The 17,852-nt window shown below is 32.6% G+C and overlaps 1 protein-coding gene across 1 annotated transcript; it reads left to right on the plus strand.

The window, feature by feature from the left end:
- Positions 1 to 90: 90 nt before the first annotated feature.
- LOC139512300 (uncharacterized) lies at positions 91 to 16,576 on the plus strand. Its single transcript, XM_071299802.1, has 4 exons — positions 91 to 1,216; positions 10,610 to 10,652; positions 11,591 to 11,609; positions 16,185 to 16,576. The coding sequence occupies exons 1-4, from the start codon at positions 188 to 190 to the stop codon at positions 16,210 to 16,212; spliced, it is 1,119 nt and encodes a 372-aa protein (XP_071155903.1). The 5' UTR covers positions 91 to 187; the 3' UTR covers positions 16,213 to 16,576.
- Positions 16,577 to 17,852: the final 1,276 nt, after the last annotated feature.

The raw sequence follows: 17,852 nt of genomic DNA on the forward strand, positions 1-17,852 counted from the left end.
TTAGAAAACAAATGGAAAGAAAATTTTAGAGAACAGAAAAAAAGAACTTCAAACACAACTAGACCTTGTTTTAGGAAAACAAATCAAATATCACCACTTACGAAAGATCTTTTGGTTGTCTAATACGACTGATCTTGACGTTGAATTCGAAAATTTGCGACTGGAAATATCCTCAACTGCCAGGAACATGAAAAATTGGGGTCAAAGCATGTCGTTGAAATGGATACTGTTGGAACATTTGATTGAAATTAATAAGAAAGCTGGAATTAATTTTATAAACCTTTCTGAAATGTTAAATTTGGCGAAACACACTGATATAAATATACAAGATATTGAGGAAGTGTTATCATTTCTTCGATTTCAGCATGAAGAAGGAAACATCATTTTCTTTGACGATTTACAGGATTTCATCATTTTAAATCCTAAATGGTTAATAGATGCCTTTCGATGTTTGGTTTCAGATAAAATTAATGATACTCTTCAGCATCGCCAGGATTTGACAACTTTTTTACGAAACGGGATCTTGAGTGAATCTTTGATAACAGAGCTCTTCAAATCGAAATGTGGAAATCAGTTTTCAGATCAAAAACAAAATTTGATTAAAGTAATGAAAAAATTTGACATATTGGTGGAAATTTTCGGAGAAGGTTCATATATAGTACCTAGCATGATGCAATCTCTCTCGTTTGATACAGTATCCAACTGTATTGGTGTTGCAGAACCAAACTGTAAAAGAACATCATGGCTTTGTCTGAAATTTTCATTCCTTCCACCTGCATTCTTTAATCATTTGTCCGTTTGGTTTATCAATAATTACGAGCCAAGTAAAGTAAAAAATGATATACAATCGTTAGCATTATTCCGTGGAATTTGTTTATTTGACATTGATAAGTCTGCATGTAACAAGATTTTGTTTACAATGTCTTCTGATACAATTGCTCTTCAGCTTTTGTCGTTTTCCACAGGAAAAAATGATTTCGCAGGTGTTTGTAACAAACTACGCAAAGATCTAATTAAAAAAACGAACGACATGAAAAAAAAATATAAGTTGACAATATCTTATGAGCTGCATTTCAAATGCAGCACAGGCCATTATTATGAAGATACAAAGTCCTATCAAGAATTAAAAATGCTACCGGAGTTTTACTGCAATCAGCATAAAGGATCGCATCAATCTGAAACACTATATTTGCCTTGGATGATGAATGCAGACGAGGTAAGTTTCGAAAGTAAATATTTTAAAATATATTGTGGTATTTATTCTTATCATCCTTCAAACATTCATTGGATGTTATCAATCGTTGGAGCAATCATTTGACCATTTGATGCAGCATACTTACGGTGGATTTATCATTTACTTTTATACCAAACGCTTTTTTTTTGTCTTACTACTTTACTAACGTCATGTTTAAGTTCATTGATGGTTTGACGATATCATCGACGTCAAATATATGATATGAATGCAGATATATCTAGTGAACTACTTTCCATTAACTTGTTTGTATGGTATTAAAATGTGTAATTATAACTGTTATAAAAGAGGGACGAAAGATACTAAAGGGACAGTCAAACTCATAGATCGAAAATAAACTGACAACGCCATGGCTAAAAATGAAAAAGACAAACAGACAAACAATAGTACACATGACACAACATAGAAAACTAAAGAATAAACAACACGAACCCCACCAAAAACTAGGGGTGATCTCAGGTGCTCCGGAAGGGTAAGCAGATCCTGCTCCACATGTGGCACCCGTCGTGTTGCTTATGTGATAACAAATCCGGTAAATAGTCTAATTCGGTAGGTCACATTCATGAAAGGGAAGGGGATTGTAGTTACGACGTAAGGAACATATCATTATTAGTTATTCTTCCATATAGTGACCTACATGTGTATATTTTATTCAATTTTTGTTGCGAATGTAGTGACTGTCCTTTTTGTCACAGTTGTCAGTTTTGGGCACGAACGCTTTCAGTCTGTCCATTATTCAGTTGGTAAGTCGTCTGCACAACGATAATGACCGACAATCCGCTCACGACTTCTTAACCCTTTCTCTTTCAGGCATTTTTTACATTTACTTATCGAAAAGACACTTTCAAAGTTCAATTGAAAACTACATTAGCACCAATGGTCATGCACATGCCATTATGTGCTCATATGAAAGATAATTGATCGAATATTTCAGAAAATTAAGTTTGAAGGTAATTCGTCTTATTTGGTCACGTGGTATGTTTCTAAACGTCAAGTGACTTTGGGGGAAAATGTGGAAAAATTAGAAAGACTTGGGGGAAGCGTCGTGTAGAGACATATTGTTGCGCTAATAGGGGAAGATTTTGGTCGAAACACAATGCCCTAAGTCTAAGACAGACAAGTTGTCATATTGGTATAAAAAGGGGACATATGCCTTGAAATATTGATGTCAGTAACATTGAAAATAACTGATTTCAGAAGCTTTTTTCGTCCAAATTCAAACCTGACACTTATTTTTTTTGTCTAAATCGTTTTAAGTCAAGCAGTAAACTAAAGGAGTAGGTTCAGTAAGACCCCTTTTTGGCCCCAAAATATAGCAGTTTTACAAAATTGTTAAAATGTAAACCTTTAGTTATTTATTTGACAGTAGAATGCTTCTGCTAAATAAATATGGGCTGTTTTTGACAATACAATGCACATATATCCGGTACTAGCACCATTAAGTCATGCTAAATTACTGAAATCCTCATAATTCTAGCATTTTAGTTAAATTTTAGACGGTTTTCGTGTAAAACGAAAGTGGCCGCATTCGTCCTTAATATTGAAATGTAAGTTGTATTTTATGATAATACATAACATATATAAAGGTTGAGGATGAACACGGATGCGGCCACTTTCATTTTTACCAAAAACCATCTGAAAAGTGACATTTTTCGGCATATTAGGTAGATTTTTCATATTTGAGCTTGAATCGGATCTTTTTAATGACTAAATCTGTTAAAATCTTTCACATCAACTAATTAATTCAAATAAAATAGACACTTAAGTGTTTAAAAAGTGGTCAAAATCTTTCGTCAGATGAACCTGAAATTTGAGGCCAAAATCGGTCCTTACCGTACTCCTTTGGTCTTTACCAAAAAAAAAGCATTGAATTATTAATGACAACCTGATGTGACGCACCCTTGACCGATCCCAATGAAGCATACTAGGGGGAAAAGGGGGGGGGCAATTGGGCACACAAATTTGTTTAAAGGAAACATCAATATTTCGTTGGTTTTCCTTTTGAAAATGTAAGTAAAGTTAAGTTAAGTTACATTTAATATAGGAAATAATTGTCCACCTCCAGTAGTGAGATTCGAGCACACGATCTTTCCGCTGTGGATTAGTTCAGCATACTCCTACACCAAAGTCATCCTTAGAAATATGTAGAAATTTTAGTACTAAAGTTTACTACTAAAGACGTGAGAAAAAAATAAGAAGATCCTTATCCACCTTGTTATCTTTTAGAATATATGTGTTTAGATGATATATTGTTGTTGCCAATAGCATGATTTTACGCAAATATAGGAGGAATCCAGGCCTTTGTCTGTTTTTTTTTCCATTGACATATACATGTTCCTTCATCTAAAAAAAAACTTTATCATACCCAAGCACTTACGAAACCATGTTTTGATACATCTATTTCAACTTTGCTAAAAACAATATCAGGATATTTTAGTGTTTTTTGTAAATTTTAATAAATTCTTTAAGAAATGACTACGAATTTTTAGCGCATTTCAAGTCGCTGGTATACTAAAAATTACTATTACTTTAATATTTTTCTTCAAAACTCACTGCACAGTTATTGAAAAAAGTCATTATTTCCCCCGACAAAAACAGTTTTCTATTCACTCCTTTGTGAACATATTCTTTTAAAATTCGAAGAAAAAAATTTAGTTTTTACAGAAAAAATACATGTCAGTAAGAGGGAAATCGACTATAAACAGATGATGATAGAAATTTAATGCACGTTAAAACACATTGTTACGGAAGCGTATTAGCGCCACACCTTTTTTTTAATTTTTGTCTTCCCATCTTTGCGTTATAACGCAAACATTTGCGATATAACGCAAACATTTGCGAAATAATGCAAACATTTGTTTTTTCTTATTTCTTATTTAAGTTTCAAAGAAAGCAGCTGTTATTAATTAAGGAGGCTGCCTATATTCAAAGGTATCACCCTTTGTACTCATTGCAAAGTAAAATGCGTGAATATTTAGAACATATCATTGATTTATAATGAGCAGGATAATACATGTATATATATTACAAAGAAAATTGAGTAAAATGAAGTTAAACCGAAGAAATTAATAATATAGCTATGAACATACTTCCAAAGTAAGCTCTCGTTTGAGCACTGTGTAAGGTTGGTTGGATCCACACAAGCTACCTTTTGCAATAAATGTATACAATAAAGAAGTTTTATTATAATAATTATGTTATCTCCATTCAAATTGCTACCCAAGCATCTTAAAGTTACATTACTAGATTGAAATGAAAATTTCATGACTTGTTATCAAACAATCTGTCATATTTTGATTTTAAAACGATTTCTTACATCAAAATTAAAAAAAAAAATAGTATTGACTGAAAAATCAAAATTGACTTACTGCGAAAGTGCTTTTATTCGAAGGTATAAAAATAAACGTGAAATATAACAGAGGGACATTCAAAGTCATAAGTTGAAAATAAACTGACAACGCCATTGTTAAAAAAGAAAAAGACCAGAGAAACAAATTAATGCAAAACACAAAATAGAAAACTAAGGACTTAAACATATCAATTTTAGAGGGCTGAGAAAAGTAACATGTTCGTTGGTTTTTGAATTCGTGGATTGTTGTTTTCTCAAACAAAAATCGAGGGGAGAATCAGAAACGATGATTCTTGAAAATAATCATGTTTTTCTTTATAATGGTTTGTGGGACATTGCAATGTTCATTCTTCTATCATTAGTGACAAAACGAAAACCAGGCAAATTGGTATACTACGAATAAAAGTACTTTCACAGCAACTTTGTTTTGTTCAGACTTTAAACAGCTGTTCAGAACAAAATGACCGTCTCAGACTAAAATCGGTTTACAAGAGCTTCAATAGACAAACTGTTGGTTATTGAGTCTTTGACCGATTTTGTCATAAGATTATCTTAGACGATCAGGTTTCAAACACCAGGGTCAAAAGAATGAGTATTTTTTCTAGACCTATCGAAATGCCCAGGGTGGTGTCACAAATGACGTCGTAGAAAGGAGGTCATCTCTTGTAAAGCTACAAGATACGCTTTTGATTCGGTTCCCACACGTTGAACTCTCTAGATAATCTGTTCTAGTCAGTTAATCTTCCCAAAGAAAATCGTTCTGGACACAACCAAGGGGGCGGGGGCTAGTGTCGGAGCTGAATGTAGTGTCAACGCATAAGGAGCAGTCACCTCACGTAAATCTCCTATGTGTCGAATCAAGACATCTCTTCTCGATGAAATAAGTTACATGCATTTGACAACCATTCTACAATACTGAATCAAAAAAGCGTGCCAATAGAATTCAAAGAACTAAGGTTTATCTTTACTGGTGTTTGAATTTGTTTACTTAACGACTGATGCCAGTTTTTAAAATAATTGATGACCTCTATCATGTCTATATTAGACATTTCGTATGTTTCATATCAAGCTTTGTTTTATGATCGGTAGTAAAATTTAAAAATATTAATCCTCATTTTTGTTTGTTTAAATTGTCTGCATATTACATGTTTGGACATGATTTGACTCTGGTGACTATTAAATTCAGTAAATGAGCACGATTGTTACTTTATTAAAAAATGCAAACATTCCTATTTTTTTTATTTACTTTATTAAAGATTATTATTTGTAATAACTGGACAAATAATTCGATTTCCGAATCGTCAAGGTGTCATACATTACCAAATTTTTATTTGTATCATGGAATAAAGAACCATGTAATAATGTCATATTTTGAAGGGTCATAAAAACTCATCGTCTATCTAGATCTGTTGTAATAAATCCTGTTTTGAATATTCGTCATTCGTATCCCAAAATGTCTGGACATAATGTCATTACTTGACTGCGGAAAAGCTTGGCTAAGTAACTTGGCATTGTGTGATTGATAGGGGATAAAAGCTAAATTAATACAGCCATTATCATTATTTTGTATATATATGTTTATAGCTATAGTCCATCAGCTAGTTCTTTAAAGCGCGCTAGTTAAGGATTTTGTGTTACACCCCAGGGTACCGCGATTTTTTTGGATAGAATTCAACTTCATTATTTCTATATAAAATGCAAGGTGTTAGACTAAAAAAGTGTCCAAAAAAAGGTTTAAAAACGACCCTTTCAATGGTCCCCTCATTTAGCAATGACGACCCTTTCAATGGTCCCCTCATTTAGCAATGACGACTAAGTAATTTTTAATTAAAATTTTTAATATAAAGCGATTACAAAAAACATAAAGTATAGGTTTAAACAACTAAAACAGATACACAACTATCATATTAAATGTAACTCTGAAGATTTTTTGTTTAAAAAAAATTGTTTTTTTACATTACAAACAATCCGATTTTTAGGGTTCAAATTAAGGCATATTTTCTCCTTTTATAAAGAAATTCGTTATACTATTATCCGTTTTAATTAAACTTGAGAATTAATCATTATGCATTGTTTAAAACATTTGCAGTATTTGTATATCGTCTAAAATATGAATTATCTAATATAAAAATATCTGTACGCGCAAATACTGGGGAAATACCGGAAATTATCAAATTACCGTCTTTGATTCAGTATACAACATGTACAATGTATTCACAAATAAGGTGGCACGGTAGTATTTCCTGGTCCATAAGGGATAATTATAGCCTTTTTAGAATTTTCACCACTTTCTAACACTGCAAAAAAATTCTGTTGCTTCTTCGGAATTAATGTGCGACCTCCTTAACGCGTATGGAAAGGGAAAATTGCTTCAGAAATTTTCTTACGGAAAGGCTTATTCAAAAGTCAGGTGACATCTTCAAAACACTCAAAAGAAAATCATTGCTTACATTTTCAATAAAGGAAATAAAAGGCAAACAGTTAATGGCTGATAAAAACAACAAAACATTGAGATCAGATGGAAAAAAAATCGCCTGTTGTCATAGCCCAGACAAGATATAAAAAAGAAGATGTGGTATGATTGCCAATGAGACAACTACCCACAAAAGACCACAATGAAACAAACATTAACAACTATAGGTCACCGTACGGCCTTTAACAATGAGCAAAGCCCATACCGCATAGATAGTTGATTATGCGATAGGTTCTCTTCCAATGTCTCTTGCAAACTTTGATGGTACACATGTAATGAAAAATTAAAATCTGTCCTGTGTGGTCTTTTAGAAAAGGGTTATTGCTTAGGTAAGCATGTGGATATTTGATGACATGGCAGTTATACAATCAATTACTAGGATACCAAGCACTTTTTTCGATTTGGCAATTTTTGTTTTAAAAACCATCCTTTTAGTTTCGAAAAGAGGTCCCGCATTGATTTTGTTACTGATTAGTATCCCACAATATTCATAAAGACATTAGAACTGCAGGTCCTTGGGAGAGTAAATCATAACGATAAGTTCTAGACCATCACAATCGTGTTCTTGGGAATAGAAGAAATGTATGTTAGTTGGGGAAACAAAGTTGATCTTGTTGAATTCTTTGGTTTGGAAAAGAGTAAACAATCCTATAGATTTACACTTGAATGTATTGATTTATTTGTATCACATGGAAGTAAGGGCCATAAAATATGCGTTGAAAATGAAGAAGCGTAAAATGGTTTTAGCTTATAATCAAATAGGAAGAAGCCGATAAAAAAATGTTTCTTAATGCAAAAACATGCAGCTGACAAAGGTTACGACTTAAACTTTCTGACACTGATGTGGAAGTATTGGCTTCTATTTTCACAGTGGCATATCAATTCTAACATTGTTAGTCTGACAGAAACATCTTTCAAATGCAGATTATTAAAATGTACAATCAATATGTGCGAAATTTGGTGGGAGTGTTTGTAGAAAACTGCCAGGATTTCACGCCAATACAGGTTGTGATTCAGTATTAAAGTGTTTTGTCTGTTAAAGAAAAAAGCAAACTTTTTGACACGTTATGTGGAGTTTTCAGAAGGTCTATTCCATCTTGGTGAAACCTTTGAAGAGGTTGGCGAAGAGTTGTCAAAACACTCGAGAGGTTTTCGTTTTCTATATATGGCTACGAAATTACGATTATCGAAGAAAAAATATCAGAACGTTATGAAATGCAAAAGATGCAATGTTAAAGCACACTAAACAAGCCAACTTTCAGACGAAGATTTGGAAATCTGCTCTTAAACATAACATTGGTCTGTTGCCAAACAACTTTGGTTGGATTGTTTAGAGCGCTTTGATCAGTATCAATTGGCTAGACCAACCACCAGCGTTAGATGCTTTGATAATTCTAATGTGCTGTTCATGTAAAGCTGGTTGTGCCAACAAAAGATGATCATGTAAAGCTGGTTGTGCAAAGAAAAGATGTTGATGCAAAGCTGGTTGTACCAACAAAAGATATTCATGTAAAGCTGGTTGTGCCAACAAAAGATGTTCATGTAAAGCTGGTTGTGCCAACAAAAGATGTTCATGTGTTCAACAAGGTTTATCCTGAACAGATAGCTGTATGTTAATGCCCGAAAGCTTGTAGGTATAAGAATTATCAAACCGTTGATATTGCTAACGATGACGACGAAGATGATGGAAATGATGATAATGATAAGTCGGTAGATGCAGGTGACCAAACTGATGATGAATCTTTGGATGCGATGTATAAATTGTTGACAGAATCGTGCATTTCTGGTTGCTTGTGTTTGTGTTTGTCGTTGATTCTATGTTTTTTGTTTCTTACCTTTAAATGTTTTTTCAACGCCTTAAGTTACTTTATGCTCTATGTTTTAATGTAAAAAATATACAATTTTATCGAAAAAAATAGAACGTATGTTTCTAAAATCATGACTTTTGGATATTACCCACCCCCTTTTTCTTGTGCCTCTTCGATTCAAAAATTAATTAAAAATTAGCCTGCGTTTTAATTAGATATGATGTGTTCTATTTTATTAAAAGAATAGTACTGAATACTTGTTTTTTTTTACATTTTTCTGTAAAAATATGCAAAAAAACATTTTGATATACCCTTAAATAAGTCCCCTTTTAACCCCTTTTGGACACAAGTCTAACGCCTCTTAAGACATTCTTCATATATTGTTCTTTAAATTTATACAAAAAAAATGCGGTACCCTGGGGTGTAACACAGAATTGAAATTTTGCCCTACCAGCTGATGGACTACTAATAAAACATTGTGGAGATCTAAATTTGTCGGCATAAAGGGACAACCCATGGTAAAATCTAGATATAATCAAGCTCCCATGAATTTTTTCGATTCTAATAGGACAAATACGGCAATTCGTTTGGATCGAAGCGCTCTAGGTAGAGGCAAATATTTGCCGTTCCCATAAATCAACGCACTTTTAGATTGGCGTAAAAAAACCCGGAATAAACAGAATAAGTGGCATGCTCAAACTATTTACAATAACGTATTCAGATAGATTTTGATGAATTTAAATGATAATTTACTTATATGTATTCTATGGATAAAAATGGGCTTATACCACATTTTATCATCCTTTGTACTTACGTTTCCTTGTTGTGATGATTTTCGGTACAAGAAGCGTGTATTTTCCCGTAAACTGTTTGAATCATTACGTCACCATTCTATGACGTCGTGTTCTTCATTCATAAAAAAAACATATGACGTGGGGGTACTCAGAACAGCCAATGCAATATATTCATATTTTACCACTGGTGTGTACTCAAAGCGTTTGAAGGACGTCATGTTAGAATAATAAATCATCTGTAAAAGTGTTAAAAATTTTGTATTTTCTTATAGTTTTTGAGAACTTAAACTTGTCAATGAAAAGCTATAAAAAGTCAAGAGCATTTTCCCGCCAAAATTTCAATGTCTAATATCTCGAAAACAAGCACATTGACCTATATAATATTTTTTGTTCTTTTAATTCCTTTATTAATCCGCAATCAATATAAACTAGTGTTTTGAAAAGCTTATGCTTATTATTTTGAAACTGAGAAGCGAACTCCCTTAAGTTATATCACAGTCATATAATTACACATCGGATCATACAATTTTCTAAATGTTTGTGTAAACATAATTAGGTGGGATTTTGTTTTCTTTTCTTTCAAGAACCTTTGCATGTTTGCTTCTCTTTATTTCATAACAAATACATTTAATTATATATTACAACATCCAGATACATGGGGTTACGGCATGGATACTGTTAGTGGTTACCCAAACGTCGCAGTATGACCTCCTCTTATAATCAATGTGTTTCTCTCGGTTTTAGTTTGTTACCCCGATTTTGTTTTTTGTCCATGGATTTATGAGTTTTAAACAGCGGTATACTACTGTTGCCTTTATTTATGAACTATTATAATAATTAAAAATGTGTACTTGCGGTGAAATGTGTTCAAACAAATTATATTTGTTCAATTCTTCAACTTTGTATTCAATTGAAATATTTTTATTCTACTAGGAGAAGCCGCAAATTAATACTGAACAGGAACAGAAAAACATTGGTAACTGATGCATATGTATTCTTACACATATACTGTACATACAAACTCACAACCTTAAAACACAAAACAAAGTCAAAGTAACATATATATCTAAAGAAATATTTTTACAAATCAAAACTGTATTTTAAAATTATTGTACTTTACAAAGGCTATTTGTTCAGCCAAAATATTTGTCAACACGATTTCATTACATAATCTCCGTACATAACCATCTTATATTAGTACCGATGTGCAAATCTATAGACTTACATAATGTATTTCTTATCTGCGCATCATCGTCTATTCTAGACAATCTGGTACATGTAAAAATTGCTGGTTGATCGTTTCTATAAACTTTTATATTTAATATAAATACGTCTAAACAAGTGACAACCCTACGAGTGATCCATCCATTTGATCACCAGTGAAGGTGATACAAGGATAAAACACACAGTATATTCAGTATTACTCTAAATATCAGCACAACAATGTTAAATCTGCAAATTTACGTAAGTAAATATTTTGTTCTTCTCGGCGGGATTCCAAATCATGCTATTGGATATCGTGACAACACCACCTGCATATGTCCAGCGCTGTAGACTACTCGACCACCTAGACCTAACTAAAAAAATCAGCCCTGAAATTTCAGCCAGGTAATGTTTGAATGTATTTATTTATCCGAAAAAACCAGAGGATCCAAAAGGTCTTTAAAAACAGAAAGTAGAACGGAGCGTTTCGGATCCTTGTAGGCAAGAGCTGTTTCTAAGATGTAAGTTCACAATCGACAAAAACTCCAGCTAGAAGACAAGGCGCATATCGTCACACAAAGAAAGTAACAATATGACAATTGAAGATTAAACATGGTTTATGTCTATAACATTAAATTCTCCGATTCTTTTAAATTTCGAATATATCGTATGTCTAAATAATTCATGCGGTAATTCCTATTTTATTTTCAGAAACCAACAGTCCAGTCAAGTAAGTTACATGATATTCTACTAAAATTACTGAATATAAAAATAAGGAGATGTGGTATGATTGTCAATGAGATGAGACAACTCCACCGAATTTCAAATATTGGCAATTATAGGCAACATACCCTCCTTTATGTTTTTTTCACAGTTTGCTAAGGCCACACCAATTCAATTCCTTGTTCGAATAGAAACTGTTTCAAAACCGATTTTTTTAATTTCTATTATATTCCCGCATCCCGCATCCGGAAATGTGTTCATGTCCATTTTCCGCTACGTTTTTTTGTAAATATTATAAAAAGATCTCAACATTTGTTTTAAAAATCACAGTCTAACCTTTAAATAACGATTTGAAACTTATAAGCACCACACAACACTGTAAACAGTTGCGAGAATACGTGTTTCAGCATGAAATCAATTTATTCCAAGTGGGAGTGCTCCGATATAAATAATTATATAACAGCGGAAATACCTCTACTGAACAAAACATTGGTTTCTTTCCCCCTGACTTATATTCCCTATCAAAAAATATTCGTTGTTAAAATAAAGTACAAAGAACTTCTGAAGAATTTGCCTTCAACTGCAATTATAATGTATGCTGATGGTCATACCCGCTGCAGGTTTGTGCACCTGTCCTGATTGATTCAGGGACCTGTCGTTCAGCAGTTATCGTTTGCTGATGTGGTTCACTGGTATTTCCTCGTTTGGAAATATGAATTAGATTGTTGGTTTTCCTGTTCGAATTATGTACAATACTAAGTTGTTATCCCTTATAGCTTGCTGTTTGGTCTGGATCAAAGCTCTTTGTAAAAGGTCGTACTTTGACCTATTTTTGTTTATATTATCAGGTTGGGAACATCCCTCCCTCAGACAATAATTAAAGGGGTCATTTTACCATGTTTACTGTTGTAGAAAAGAAAATAGAAAAACTAAGGATTTGTAAAGTGCTTCTATACAAAACCTTTGAAACTTAAAATTTTTTACTCAAAAAGAGGAAAAATACATTATATTTTAAACATTTGTTCTAAAAGAGGGGTCCACTTATTTTGAATAATATCAAACTGTTAAAGTAAATGTGTTAACATGGTTTAAGTCCAGGAATATTACAAAATTCCTGTTATGTTTTTACCATTTAATGCCATATAGATATTATAATTCTTTGGGAAAATATTAGCCCTTTTGTACTAAAAGTGGTTTTACAAAAAAAAATGTATATTGATCCCTCATAAAAGGGATATTCATAACATTAAGGGGTTGTTCTGAACCTGATTATGACTTGGATTGAGAATTGTATCATTGTCGGTCACACATACATAGACCAGATCTAATTATTCAAATATTTCTTACTGATCAGGGAAAAAATACTTCATAAATTAATTTAAAAGAAATGTCAAGGTACAAGTGATAAATCAAGTTAATATAGTCAAAACAAAACTATTTTATGTTTACAAAAAAATATAATCACTGGCCTTAACTTTTTAAACTTCGCCTCAAAAATTTGCAAATTAAATATTTTTTTATTAAAATTTTCAAATCGCTCGCTCGCCCCAATTTTTGGAGTCTAAAAAATCCGTAGAACAAGAAATTAAATTGGTGTGGCCTTAGTTTGTTATCATTTTATTGCCTGTTAATTAAGCTATGAAAATTCTGTCAACATCATAAAACCATGAACAATTCAATATTTTCAGTGTAAAATATCTCCTCAAGGGAGGTACATAGTTTTGAGTTAGCATGATGTTTACATAAAGTATACACAGTGTCATGAAGTTTCAGTGCTATGCCTGCCAGGCTGTATATATGAAATGGTGGTGGTTACAGAGATCTGGTCTTATATTGCAAATAAATCAGTATATCAATAATTTTAAATTCATAATTATTCACAAACATTGAATTTCCTTTTTTAAGCAGTTCAATCATCACCAATTATCGTTTATGAAAAAAATATATGAATGGTACGTACTCGGGGGCGGGGGAGGGGTTGGTGCTTTCTATTAAAGATAATAGGACGTGCCTCTGGAAAGGGCAGCCCCGTTATTCCGACGCCCAATTAGTCCGACTCTCCATTGGTCCGAAACAGAATTATTATACCCTATGCAACGAAGTTTGTCCGTCCGTTCGTCTGTCCGTCAGTCTAGTTCTTGTCATCGCAACTCCTCTGAAGCCACAAAGCAGAAATTCATGTAACTTTGAAGATGATAAGGACATAATAAGTAGATGTGCATATCGATAGAAAATTATGATTCATTTTTAGGCAGTTAAGCTGCCTTATGCGAGCACCCTGAATTTGGGTCCCCCCATGGAATTTTTTAAAAAGTGACATTGCTCTGATCTGGCAGGTCTGGTAGATTCTTTATAACTAATTAGACATTTTATCACACTTTTTGTTATAAAAAAACAATAGATATGTGGAACATTACCTTAAATGATCGTCAAAACAATTGATATTCCCCATTTGAAATAGTGCTAATTAAAAAGTTTTACATTGCTTTTTATCTTCTTTTGGTGAAGATGTAAGTGAATTATTGTAAGGCCACATCAATTTAATTTCTTATTTCAATATAAGTTATGATAAAAAAAAATGTAAAAACACTACAAAAGGGCTAATATTTTCCCAAAGAACTATAATATCTATATGGTATTAAATTGTCAAAACATGTCCAAGAATTTTGTAATATTCCTGGACTTAAACCATGTTAACACATTTACTTTTAATATTATTCCAAAAAAGTGGACCTCTCTTTAAACAAAGTTGTTTAAAATGTAATGTATTTTTCCCCTTTTTGAGTAAAAAATTCTAAGTTTTTAAAGGTTTTGTACAAATCCTTCTATTTTCTCTTCTACAACAGTAAACATGGTAAAATGACCCCTTCAAGGCCCTTGTCTGAGGGAGGGTTGTTCCCAACCTCATAATAACAAACATAAGTCCAAGTATGGCTTTTTATACAGAGCTTTGATCCAGACTAAACAGCAAGCTAAATGGGACCACAAAATTAGTATTGTACACAATTCAAGTTTATTCGAACAGAAAAAGCAACGATCTAATTTATATTTCCAAACGGGACAATACCAATGAACCACATTAGCAAACGATAACTGATGAACGACAGGTCCCTGAATCAATCAGGACAGGTGCTGCAGCGGGTATGTCCATCAACATACATTATGATTGCAGTTGAAGGCAAATCCTTCAGAAGTTATTTGTACTTTATTTTAACAACAAACATTTCTTGATAGGGAATATAAGTCATGCAGGTGGAAAGAAATCAATGTTTTGTTCTGGACAGGTATTTCCGCTGTTGTATATTTTTCGGTGCACTCCCACTTGGAATAAATTGGTTTCATGCTGAAACAAATATTCTCACAGATATTTACAGTGTTGTTGGGTGCTTATAGGTTTAAAATCGTTTTATCAAGGTTAGACTGTGATTTTAAAAACAAATGTTGAGATCTTTTGATAATATTTACACAAAAAACGGTGCGGGAAATGGACATGATTACATTTTCGGATGCGGGAAGCGGGAATATAATAAAAATAAAAAAAAATCTGTTTTGAAAAAAAAGGTGCGGGCGGGTCCGTCGAACAAGGAATTAAATTGGTGTGGCCTAAGAATAGTTTGATCGCCCGAAAATGTCTAATGAAGTCGTTAAAATTTGTTAAATAGCGCATGGATATTATTTTGCGGCTTTTTTTTTTAACTCGGTGACGCCGTTGAATTTGGTGGATTCCGTCCTAATAAAGGTAATTATTAATCATTTATTTAACTTACTTCTTCTCTGGTGTGAGTCTTGAATGAATTGAACGATTGTAAGAATACTTGATTATTTTATTTCTACATTGTATGAAGTTATGTATTTTATTTAATCATTAAATGCAGCTGATGTTATTATTTTTTTTCATCGTGCCTCTAGGTACTTGCTAGGTATCGTGTAAACCCCAAACAATACTCGATTGGGGCCTTTGCAATCTTAATCGGGGACGTATTTATTGATTTTGTCGATGTCAAAGTCATTTCAAGATTCTTTGTGTTTTAGTTCAGGCTTTGGTGTTACAGACTGTTACATGTGCTTTGATTTAGCTAAAGGTGCTTCAATACTTATATTAAAATTAATACTTTAGCAATAATTTGCTGAAGGACGGCATTATTTAACTTCAAAAGTCGCATAATATTGTAAAATATTAAGTACGAATTTGTGACGCGTCCCAAACCGTAAAGAGCAGACAACAGATGAAGGCCATCAAATGGTCTTCAATGCAGCGAGAAACTCCCACACCCGGAGGCGTGCTTCAACTGGCCCCTAAACAAAAATGTGTACTACGTGTAGTTCAGTGATTATGGAATCATAATAAACTTAGAAATATACACAAGAATCTAAAATTAAAAATCATACAAGACTAACAAAGGCCAGAGGATCCTGACTTGGGACCCTAGAGATTATAAGCATTAATTATAAGGGCCTCAATGACATGAATGAACATGGACAAAACTAATACATAAAGAATTTAGACATGTAGCTTTTTTGTTACATTGTATTTGTCAAAATAAGCAATGTTATACCTATTTGTATTTGTTTTTTATTTCAGCTTGATTCCAATCTTTAGCAATGGCTAATACAAGAAGAGGCAAGGCATACCATATATGTACATGTACAATACATGATTCTCTGTTGCAATTGGATTGTCGATTCACCATAATAGTTCCACAAGAGCAATGAAACTCTAGACTACTATGATGTCATGAACTTCAAGATATTTACATGTACCTATATCTACATATATGATCAATTTTGAAGATTGCTAATGCCAGGTTTCATCATGTCGACTAGTCAGACAAGTTTTAATTCAGCTTTCTGACAGGGATTATTATAAATTTGCCAGCAGTTACAACACATGAATATTATTAATTGAGTTAAAAATTAAACGTCATTCGGACAGTAAAGTGATTTTGGCGCGTATTGAATTAAAACTAGTTTACTTTTGGACATTAAACATTTTAAACGTTTCGAATCGAATTCGAATTACATTTTGTATGTGTGAACACAGCATTGATATATATCTAAGAAATGAAGAATATAAAAATATCAGAAAAAGATGGACAAAATATTTGTATTAAATTTGTTGCAAAAGAGTCAAAAAGAGAGGCATATATTTTCGACCTGTTAGTCAAATGCGTTTTGTTTAAATATACTTTTTCACGTTTTTGGTCTTTTGGAAAATGTTGTTTGTGCTGTTTTTAAATCCTTCTACAACGAAATTTGTTTGACATGCACACGTATAAAAATTGCGGTTTTTATCCAACGCAATCATAGGTTTGAACGTAGTTTTCAATTTAGACTCGTTTATATATATATATATTTTACTGTGAGGCAAAATATGTCTTGTAAAAGTTCAAACGTCATCTATTCTCTCATATGTTCAAATTGTGAGGAATTCTATGTTGGAGAGACAAAAAATGAACTGCGGACTAGAATGACTTTACATAGACAGCAAACCAACCATGAAGATTTAACACTCATCAGGGCAAACGACCATTTCCATCGTTGTTCTAATGGACGATTTAAAATATTTCCATTGTATATGGTCAATCGTCAAAATGATTTTCTCCGGAGGAAGAAGGAAGAATTATTCATAAACATTCTCAACCCGGGATTAAATGATAAATGATATTCTAATTTTAACGTAACATTTTAAAGTCTTAAAATGACATTAGTAGTCTCCCTTGTATTTGTTAACGTCATACTATTGTTAACGTCAATCAATTGTTTTATTTATATACAAGTCACATTACCTGAAGATCTGCGGAAGCAGTGAAAGTACTATATATATATATATATAAGAAAATTATTAAAAGATAAAAACGGTTTCAATGCATCACTTTTTTACTAGTACTTTCACTGCTTCCGCAGATCTTCAGGTAATGTGACTTGTATATAAAATGACTTTACATAGACAGCAAACCAACTATATATATATATAGTGTCTAAAAATAGCAACAATCAACATTCAATCTATATAGGTGTGGATCAGTTTGTAAATAAACTGATGCAGTTACTAAATTGAATTATATAAGTGTCTAAGAATGTAACTTTAACACACTTAGGGAACATATATTTATTCTAGTGAGCTTCCTCCAGGCATGCTTGGAGGATGCTCCGAGCATTTTAGAGAAGCTAATATCGTTAATACACCATTGCATTCCCATTAATGTCAATCAAATATAAAAGTAATAGTTAAGAGCTTGAATGAGCTTTT

Source organism: Mytilus edulis, chromosome 2 (assembly GCF_963676685.1).
Source record: "Mytilus edulis chromosome 2, xbMytEdul2.2, whole genome shotgun sequence".
NCBI classification, from domain to species: domain Eukaryota; kingdom Metazoa; phylum Mollusca; class Bivalvia; order Mytilida; family Mytilidae; genus Mytilus; species Mytilus edulis.

What these genes read in the sequence shown, in the direction of transcription:
- LOC139512300 (XM_071299802.1), top strand. Translation starts at nt 188, where the DNA reads ATGAAAAATTGGGGTCAAAGCATGTCGTTGAAATGGATACTGTTGGAA. An exon ending in GGATGATGAATGCAGACGAG is followed by an intron (nt 1,217 to 10,609) that starts GTAAGTTTCGAA and finishes TTATTCTACTAG; the next exon opens with GAGAAGCCGCAAATTAATAC.